The sequence below is a fragment of the Carassius auratus genome, unplaced genomic scaffold (genome assembly GCF_003368295.1).
Source record: "Carassius auratus strain Wakin unplaced genomic scaffold, ASM336829v1 scaf_tig00216128, whole genome shotgun sequence".
NCBI lineage: Eukaryota > Metazoa > Chordata > Actinopteri > Cypriniformes > Cyprinidae > Carassius > Carassius auratus.
The window spans coordinates 115,917-126,042 of record NW_020528425.1 but is presented as its reverse complement, the minus strand read 5'-3'; the positions used below and the strand labels follow the sequence as shown (position 1 = coordinate 126,042).

The 10,126-nt window shown below is 37.9% G+C and overlaps 1 protein-coding gene across 1 annotated transcript; it reads right to left on the bottom strand.

Annotated features, from left to right (window-relative positions):
• Positions 1-237: 237 nt before the first annotated feature.
• On the bottom strand, positions 238-8,106 carry LOC113097173 (ADP-ribosylation factor 1-like). Its single transcript, XM_026262381.1, has 5 exons — positions 7,980-8,106; positions 3,894-4,051; positions 3,285-3,395; positions 3,077-3,201; positions 238-2,361 (listed from the first exon to the last, which is right to left on the bottom strand). Exons 2-5 carry the CDS (start codon positions 4,039-4,041, stop codon positions 2,200-2,202), a joined length of 546 nt encoding a protein of 181 aa, XP_026118166.1. The 5' UTR covers positions 4,042-4,051; positions 7,980-8,106; the 3' UTR covers positions 238-2,199.
• Between the last annotated feature and the right edge of the window lie 2,020 nt (positions 8,107-10,126).

The window sequence follows — 10,126 nt, the reverse complement described above, 5'->3', positions numbered from 1 at the left end:
ATAAGGAATCTAAGATGGTATATTCCCCAAACTGTTAAGGTAAATATATGAAAGCTCCAAAACATTTAAATGTTGACTTGATGTCTTTATAAGGCATGTGTGTCAGTTTGATTGCTATAGAACTCTTGGCTTGTCAGCATCAGTTCCACAGCACCACCTGGAGATGAACTAGTTTATGACATAAAGAAAATTTTAATATTTACAGAGGTTGTAAAATAAAGGAACAACTAAAGTTAATTGTAATAGAGATCTCTTTATTATAGTGCATTTATCAGATGTTACAAGATGGGTTAAAAAAAAAAAAAAGCTAATAACCATTTCCATAAAAGAACAACATGTGCACGTTTCTTGCTCCTATTATTTTACAGAAAATTTGAAATTAAAGCTTCACGTCTGAACATAGGATAGCTAAATGAAATCTGCAAGCTAAATACATTTCATACTCATACACTTTAATTACTTGTCATAGATGATGCTTATTCAAATAAATCTTTCTCTACTACAGTAGATCTGTATCAGAATAACTAAAAAGGCCCAAAAAACAATATTAGAGTTATGAAACATGAATTTTGGTGACAGACGAAGGGGGAAGAAAACTAACCAACAAAATGCATTTATGTTGCTATCAAGTTTTACACGTTGTGAAACGTCACCTATTCCCTTGTGAGAGGTCAGTACAGGGTTAGGACCGCTGCGATCGTTACAGCTCAATGCTCAGTGCTGTTTGCAACACTGCAGTTACCTTTGGAACATGAAGGAAAACAAAACGTGTTTGTCAGTTTTGGATTATTACAAGATGTGTGTACACGTTCTCGAAGCGAACATCTCTCTGCTGGTGCTTGATTCTATCAGTGACGTGTTTCAAAATGGACTGGTGCATCAGGTAGAGCAGCCATCGACTGATGAAGGGGAACAAGGAAGGAGGAAAGAATGTGAGAAATGGAAGAGGGAGGACTGAAGCTGGCTGGAGGAGTTTGCATTTTGACCTGCAGCTGTTCTCTTATAACAACAGAGGAACCACTGGAGCTCGGTGGCGACTCTGGATCAGTTACACATGTGTCTGGATCCTTATCTATCTATCATGCATCTCAATTTTAGATTACAATTTGAAGAATGAATGCATCTCAAAAAAGCCCTTAGTGGCCTCACCTGAACACTCATGATATTCTGACTACATATGATGCAGCACAACTTGAAAGAGACCATACTAACGAAAAAATGATAAAAAAAAGAGAGCTATAAGAAGAATCACTGGAGTGGGAGCAGCTCACAAAAGGCCTTGCTGCTCCAGCAGAAGGCTCCCTCCCCTTCATCCTCCCACAAACACTCATCACTTCTGCAGTCGTCTCTTACATGGCAATCAAAACACATGTAAGGCTGTTAGTGCCTGGGATCTGACTGAATGATCAGCAAGACCCACCCAAAAAAAAAAACAAATAAAGCAAACACACAGGGTCAAATGATTTCTTCCCCACAGGCAATAGTTTAAGACGCTGTACAAACTTTGTATAAATGAAAGGTTTCACAGGCTTGTGCTTGAATGCGCTTGACTGAGGACAGCAGTGGGGAAGGCGAACTGGTGTTCACATGGAAAGCGTCAAGTGACGTACCTAAAAGCATTAGAATGATTTTCAAATAACGCGAAGAAGAATGGATGGCAAAGAAAACTTTATTGTCTGATTTTTTTCCTTCTTTTTTTTTCCCAACCTGATGCAGGTTACAATGAGTTTTATCAAATGTGGGGTCAAAGGATGGCAACTCACACCTTGTAACATTTTAGACATGCGTGATTGCTTTAAACATTGGGAAAGGGACAAATCAGGCCTATAGTCTGGTTTCAGTGTATTAGGTAACAGAAATATTTAACATCCTGGGTCATTCTTTGCGTGCAGAAAACCACGGGGAGAGGAGGGAGAAGAGAGAGAAAGAGAGAACCGTGCTGTACACTGAGTGTCTATTTTGAAAGGCACAGCAAGGCTACTCCCACCCTCAGTTCACACACATGCACACGTAAACACACACACTCTTGCATGTGTATTATAGACAGCACTGGGCAGAGTCTCTGACGTATACAAGACTGGACAAGAGAAAGAAATGGATAAACTGGGCAACCGGGCAAGACTGAAACCAGTGCTGTCACCCTTCAAACACATTCACACACACACACAGCGCTGACAGAAGAGGAGAGGGTGGAATGGATCATTTAGCGTTTTTGAGCTGGTTAGAGAGCCAGTCGAGCCCTTCGTACAGGCCATCCCCACTGGTGGCACAGGTGGCCTGGATGTACCAGTTACGATGACGCAGGGAATGAAGGCCCAGCTTATCTGTGATCTCAGCTGCGTTCATCGCATTGGGCAGGTCCTGTTGCGCAACAGATGGAAAAAGCAATGCAGTCAAATACGGAGCCTTTAAAAAAAAAGTTTAATTGCTCTGAAACACTGATTCATAAAATCCCAAGATCTTTTTGGCTATGCAAGTTTTTTTTTTTACTGGTTGTGTGAAAATGTGCTGCCTATCCTTCCAATGTCATTGTGTTCTGCTGAACTAACTTCAGTTGAAACGAACAGTTCATTTTAATGAATCAACAACATAACCAAAAACACGGCCAGTGCAGTAGTTAAAAAATATGAGTTAGTGGTCTGAATCAGTCTAGAGATGAAAAGTAATGCACCAGTGCTTGGTGCATTTAATCTACAAAACTTACAGAGGGAATTTTTTACATCAAAATTTTGGTGTCGAAAAAAAAAAAATCCCTTATGCTTATTTCATTACGTTTTAAAATAAATGTTTTCTATTTTACTATGCAATTTAATCCTTCGGTTACAAAGATAGATTTTTTGCAGCAAATCTGAAATAAGTATATGCTGAATTGGGGCTCAAAAAACTGAGCACCAAAAAAAAAAAAGTATAATTTTAATCAATGGTAAAAACCACTGCTTAATATATTTTTTTCAAACAAAATAAAAAGATCAAAAGAAACACATTTATTTAAAGAACTATTGCATTTAAGAAAAAGAACCAAATGAATACTTGGACTGCTGATGCTGATAAAGAATTTAGTTTTTCTCTCTTTTACCTGTTTGTTGGCAAAGACGAGCAGTACGGCATCTCGCAATTCGTCCTCTGCCAGCATCCTCGTCAACTCCTCCCTCGCCTCATTCACTCGCTCCCTATCATTACTGTCCACAACAAAAATCAGGCCTGTGGAAATAACAGTGACAGACTTAAGTATGCACCCAAGAGTTGCACAATACCTGGTTCTGTGTGTATCTGTGGACACTCACCTTGTGTGTTCTGGAAATAGTGCCTCCAAAGCGGCCGGATCTTATCCTGACCGCCCACATCCCACACAGTGAAGCTGATGTTCTTATACTCTACCGTCTCAACATTAAAACCTGCAAAGAGAAAAGGGGACAAGTTAAACACTGGCTCAAAGAAAAGATGAACAAATGGAATGAGGGTGAAACGGCATGGACTTCTTGTGTCTCATGCTGGGGCCCCGCTCTAATAACACTACAGCCCCAGGGCAAAGAATTTAACCACATACACACACAGACAGCAGAGAAAGAGATGGGATAAGATAGGACACAAAGAGATGGAATGAGACAGGGGAGGGACAATGGATAAAAGTCAAATAAAAGGTAAAAGATACAGGAAACTTTTTTTCTTCAAATTAAAGTAGGCCTATGTAATGAGCTGGTTGAATTTATGCATGCCTTTTAACTATTTAATGCCCATGGAGAAGAAAACATTTCCAGAGCCAAGCACACTGAGGAAAAAAAAACTGCAGCACTCATGTAATGAATACTAATGCATGTTGCAAAACAATTTTATTAGTCTGAAATACGGAAATCTGAGAAAGAAAGCATGGTAAAATTGCAAGAATCACAGACCGATAGTGGGGATGGTGGTGACTATTTCTCCCAGTTTTAGTTTGTACAGGATGGTGGTCTTTCCAGCGGCATCCAAGCCCACCATCAGAATTCTCATCTCTTTCTTCCCAAAGAGATTCTTAAAGAGGCCTGCAAACATATTCCCCATGGTGGCGGATCTGCAGAGAGGAACAGAGAAGGTAGATGGAATTAGATCTTATGCGCCAGAGAAACAAGTGCGCAGCAGTCTTTAGATTTTTGTCTTTGAACTTCTGTTTTTGCGGTAGCCCTGTAGCATCACTGCTGAAGAGAAATTAGCTGGCGGATAAACTTTTACAAAAGATTTAATTTGCGTTTGAATGTAACAAGCAGATGTCTTAAATGTCGGTAGACCAATAAGAGTTTAAAATCTTATTGGAAGACAAATTGCAAATTGAAGACACAACAGACAACTAGCTACATAAAGTAAGTCTATAGAGCAGACTCAAGTCACTGTCCAATTGAAATTGACAAAATCTTTACTGACCAAAACAACAAAATCAACAGCAACTTCATTACTACTGGCAAACAATATTTTGACTGCCTGAAGAACACATAATAGCAGTGATCAGTGTGAATAAGACTGAAAAAACAAAAGGTTAAACCCTGCCAGAGGTTATCCTTCAAGTCAAAGCACTTAACCCCAAATCACTCTGAAGTAGACTGCAAATTCAGGTATCTGCTAAATAAATGCATAGCATTCATTTGAAATCCATTAATCCACAATCATTTACACAGGAACTGATTAAAGGTTGAATGTGCTTTGAATGCTTGTTATGGTTCAACCACATCTGACTCTGGGGAAACAAGTGTAGGTCAAGGCTGATTCACCATGTGAAGAGAAAAGAGGAGGGAGGACAGTCAGAGAAACAAAAGGCCCAGCAGTGATGAGGTGAATGCAAGATGCCATCGGTGGAAAGAAGAGTACAGGAGGTAACCAGAAACCTGACAAACCTGTAAGAGGAGACACCTGCCCACTGAATTAATCAGAGACACAGGGAGAGAGAAACACTGGAGATCCTGGTCCCTGCCGACTGAGTTACACTCAAATACCTAAACTGTAACTCAAGCGACAAACTACAGTTTTAGACCATGAAAAATACATTTTGTGCAAAAATAATTCAGAAGACTGCAGCTGCACAAAGGACAAAAAAAGATGTCGTTCACAAGTACTTAATCTGAAGGAATGTGCATTGTCTAGTCTACTGAGTCTCAATGTGTCACAAAAGCTAGGCGCTAAGAATGGTGTGAGAACACACCCAATGAGGTTGTGAGTGCAGTGCCCTTTGGGTTAAACAGAGGAGAGGTGGGGCTTCAGAATGCAGTGACACCAGAGTTAAAACAAAGTCCCAACAGAACAAAATGACTACATAAGCCCCAAACTATTTGAAAAACGCCCTTTTTGTTGAAATGATGTGCCATACAAGGGGCCACATCATTGGCAGAAGTCCTTGCAAATACAAGGAAGTACTACAAAAAAACTGACTCATTCTGTAACTTGCACACATTTTCACAGATTGACTCACTGATCTGTCAGATGGGTTGCATTATGGTCGATGTGTGTTTCAGATAAAGACAGAAAAGGTAAGACCAAACCATTTGAAAGAACAATGGACCTATTCAAAGATTTATTTAATTGGCCATAGGATTTGTCAGCAACAAATTAAGCCACATCAATTATTTACAAGAACCAAAGAAGTTGAATTATTGAGCAGAAAAGGTGAAATGAGAAGCTCTTGCTAATGAAGCTACTATAGTCATGACTGTACACTAAACAATGTCTTGTGTAAATAAAGCTAGATCCTCACACATGAAATTGAAGATGACCTCAATCATCAGTCTACAAAGCCTTGATTAAATTAAAAATATATATGATGCCAGTAATGTTTCAAATAAACGTCTTAACATAAAGTGGTTAAGTGAAATTTTGCTCTATTTTTACCACAGTGATACACTTTGTCGCTCTGTGCAGCGACACATTTAAAAATCATGCATCAGATTTGATGAGTGTTGCTGACACTTTTTTTGTATTTTCCACTGGTTACAACAGGCCGAACTAGTCATGCTGAAACTGATGGCATTTAAGGTTAAGCCCAAGCTTAAATAATGACCCCATTCTTACTGTGAAGTTTTCAGCCTAATACTTAAATGCAGAGTAACATTCACATACACTACCATTCAAAAGTTTGGGGTTGGTAAGATTTTTGTTATGAGTTTGAAAGAAATCTCTATCTCTGTGACATCAAAGTTGCATTCACATTCTCATATGCTGATTTGATGCTCAAGCAAAATTATTATTTTCAGCTAAACAAAATATTTAAGTCATAAAAAAAAATCTTTCTGACCCCGAGCTTTTGAGCAGTAGTGTAAATTGTGTTTCTCCTGTGTAACTCCAGCAACTGTCTGCTAACATTTACAATAAGTGACTTTCCCTAAACGCGTTACACACAGGAAATGTTTATCTTCCCGGCAGGGAGTATCGAGAAACAACATTCCTGGTATCTGGGAAAGAAAATGAAAAAAATATTAACAAAATGTTTAAACAGAAACTCTTAAGACTTAGCTTTCATTTGAAATTCAGAAAACCTTAATAAAGTCAGAACATAACGCTTTACAAACTCTGGCTAACGAACAACCCCTAATGAGCGAAATCAACACCTTCCCATCCAGCAGTCACTTCAGGCTCCAAAAATGATAGCAGCGATCAAGCTAATTAATCATAACCTTAAACATGTCCTTTTAGATGATGTACAAAAAAAACATCAATAACAAAAACAAACTATGTGACAAATACATCCAGATCTCTAATGAGCTAAACCACTGAGATTAAAAACTCTTGATACATGCAAGATATATAAAAAAAAGTGCAAAAAGATCAAAGACTGAAATGGTTGCGATAACCTATTTATCAGCATACTAGGAAGTGAGAGCATAACAGAGGCTTACAAAATACAAAATCACATGACAACATCTGATCCCATCCACAGTGTCAATGTTGCGACAGAAAGCCAATTATAGCGAGAAATGCTTCCTAACTAGAAATCAACACGACAGTCATTCATGATCAGAGTGACTGTGAGGCTGCTTACGAAACACCTTACAATTTAACCAGAAGCGGTACAACCACAAGTTTAAAAACAGATCCAGTTTTCTCATCTGACCTAAAACTGAATGGAGGTTAAACGAATCATCATTTCCATCGAACTGCAACTACACTTTGAGTGAATCGATTCCTTCATACATCTCAATGCAAACCCGGTGTTTGACACCTGCTAATTCTGCAGACAGACGAAAGATGGCATCCTATCACCGGAGATTTTTTTTTTTTCATGTATTTTTTATGATGCAAAAGACTGGATCGATCCTGTTCCCGTATGCCAAAAGGCAAACCGCTTTAGACATCCATAAGGTTCCCAACATGTAACGTTACAGAGCCTTGATTTCTAATGAACGCGTAAAGACAGACGCAACACTTGACAATTGAAAAACAAAGCGATAGAAACGACGTTATCGACGATATCAGAAACACGGCCTAACGATCATTCACACTCACAGATTACGCACAGTGAATCTAACGCTGCCTTTAAGTTCAGTTCCTCGTTGATTTATGTTTACACTGCTAGCTAAAACGCAAAACTAGATCTCATAATTATCTATGGACTGTCAGGTTGATGACGGATCGTTCTGCTCGTGTCGCGACCGACGCCTCGTCGTCTGTTAAGCGCATAACTAGATCACCTTACTGTTTACTTCACTGCTACTTATGCACTCCGGTCACTTCTGAGCAACTATACAGTTTCGAAGACATGTTTAAAAACCGTTTACGCGGAAAAAAAGGTATACGTGTCTGTATATTCGGATAAGTAGGCGCGAACTGGTTGTGCAGTTCCACATCAGCTAAGCAAACATCCGTTGGTTAGCCTGTTAGCCTCCCTGACTGAAATGATAATTCATTAACCGAGGTCACGATTTCTCTTGGCTACATGTAGACGACATGTAAACTGAAAGACCTCTGTATGACCAACGTCAGAATAACAGCGCAAAATGTTGGGTTTCGGCATTATTTACCTTTTGGTGCAGTTTCGCTACGATTTTTCCGGTTCTCCTCCTCACCGCTAAAAAACAAAATGGCGTCTTTCTCTAGTCCGAGGACACTGGCGTCATGGGCCCCGCCTTCGCGTAAGTGTAGTCCAATCACGTTGTCCAGAGTGCATGCGAAACTCCGCCCCGTTATTTTCGTCGTCCAATGACTGCATCGTGGGCGTAAGGGCCGAGGGACGCGTGTACAGGCCGCCTTTTCCCATGCAAAATGAAAGATGAGTCGACCTGAATATGTTTAGCAAATACGCCTCTGATGAGAAACTCATGTTTTCGAAGCGCGCTCACCAGATGAATAAGTAATTATGAAGTAAGGGGATAAATGAATACAAGGTTGTGTTGGAAGAGGACTTTATAAATATAAGATTAGCTGCTTTGAGTGTAGCTTGTAGCCTTAACATAGGTACTGTATGAGGTTACCCTCTAGTGGCAAAGATGCTACAACGTGTCAGGTGCCTTGTCCTACATCGCCTGTAATAATAATCATAACAATAATAATAATGATAATAATCTTTATCTGACAATCTTAATCTAGCACTCTCTATTCTATTATATTATAGACTTGCATTCTTGCAGAGAATTATTCATTTACTAACTGATTGTTAGGGGGAAAAAAACTTTATAAAATATATTCATGTTTTCTATCTGTTTTCTTTTTATTTATCATACAATTAACAAAAGCAAAATGCCTCTAACACTAGCTTGCTCTATTCTTTTTCTATTATATCTGTTTTCTTTTTATTGTATAATAAATAAATAAAAACCTTGCTATGTGTACTGAGTTACGCTAACTGAGGCTTGTTAAAGCACTTTTTTGCTCTTTTGTTGATTTTGAATGCTTCCATTGTCCTCATTTGTAAGTCTCTTTGGATAAAAGCGTCTGCTAAATGTAAATGTTATAACAACAATAATAATTTTTCATTTCTTTAAATCCTTTAAAAAAACTTAGCAAGGTTATTATACTTAAAAAACTGAACCATTTATTATCATTTTATTTGTTTGTTTGTTGTTGTTGTTTTACTTTACATTCAAATAAACGTTTAGTGAAATAAAATAGAGAAAAACTTGAGCTTATTTTATTTCAACTAGTAGTAAGGACAATAAACATCTATGAAAAATATTTAGACATATTTAAAGAAATTATCATAAACAAGTGAATGAAATAATGATAAAAATGACAAATCACACACCAGAATTAAAATGCAAAATATACATTTCAAATAATTACATTTATAGATCCTATAAAAGTATCTCAGTGATAGGCCTACTAAAATAACACTAATATTTAAACATACTTGTCTTTGTATTACCTTATTTATTTATTTGTCATCTATTTCTTAAATGTTGATGATCGACTGGTCATGAATATTTAATCAAAACATAAAAACAGTCCACCAGAGGGTGTAATACATTCTTCTTGATCCACTGAGTTTTACTGCATTAATGCTGCAGAATTGAGACAGAGTATAGCACAGTCAGCAGAGGGTGCTACAGTTAAGACAAACCAAGCATTTGCAAATCCACTGAAACCACAAAGCTACAACTGCTGGCAGCTCATTCAAGATTGTACCTGGATGGCACATTCAAAAGTTTATGTCAGTGTGGGACAGGTTACCCATCCGGGTAAGCAGTGATGATATGAAAGTAGGCTACTGTTAACATAAAAGTTGGGTACCTTGAGAGTATGCCATTCAATTAATAAAGCTAATTCTATTTTTAGGCTGAAGCTTCTTTCAAGCTGTACCAACAGCAATGATAGAGAAATATGACCAAACAGGCTTTTTCCAATTCAGACCTTAAAATATCTAAGACACATAAATGGACCAATTGTTGGAAAGATTCTATTTGTTATGTTATAAGGTGTTATAGTCCTGAGATGCAAGTTAATCTAACAACTTTTCATCTAACAACAGTTGCACAGAACAAGAGTCTTGTATCCAAGATATTACAGTCAACAAGATAAACTTATTTGAATAAATAGTGGCATACCTAACACTCTTAAATTTAGTATCAGCTTATGTGTTATCTGATGATCATTTCAAAGACCTGAAAACAATTTGAAACTAAACAAATGGATCTCTAATCAAGAATCCAACCACATATAGATCAGTGAATCC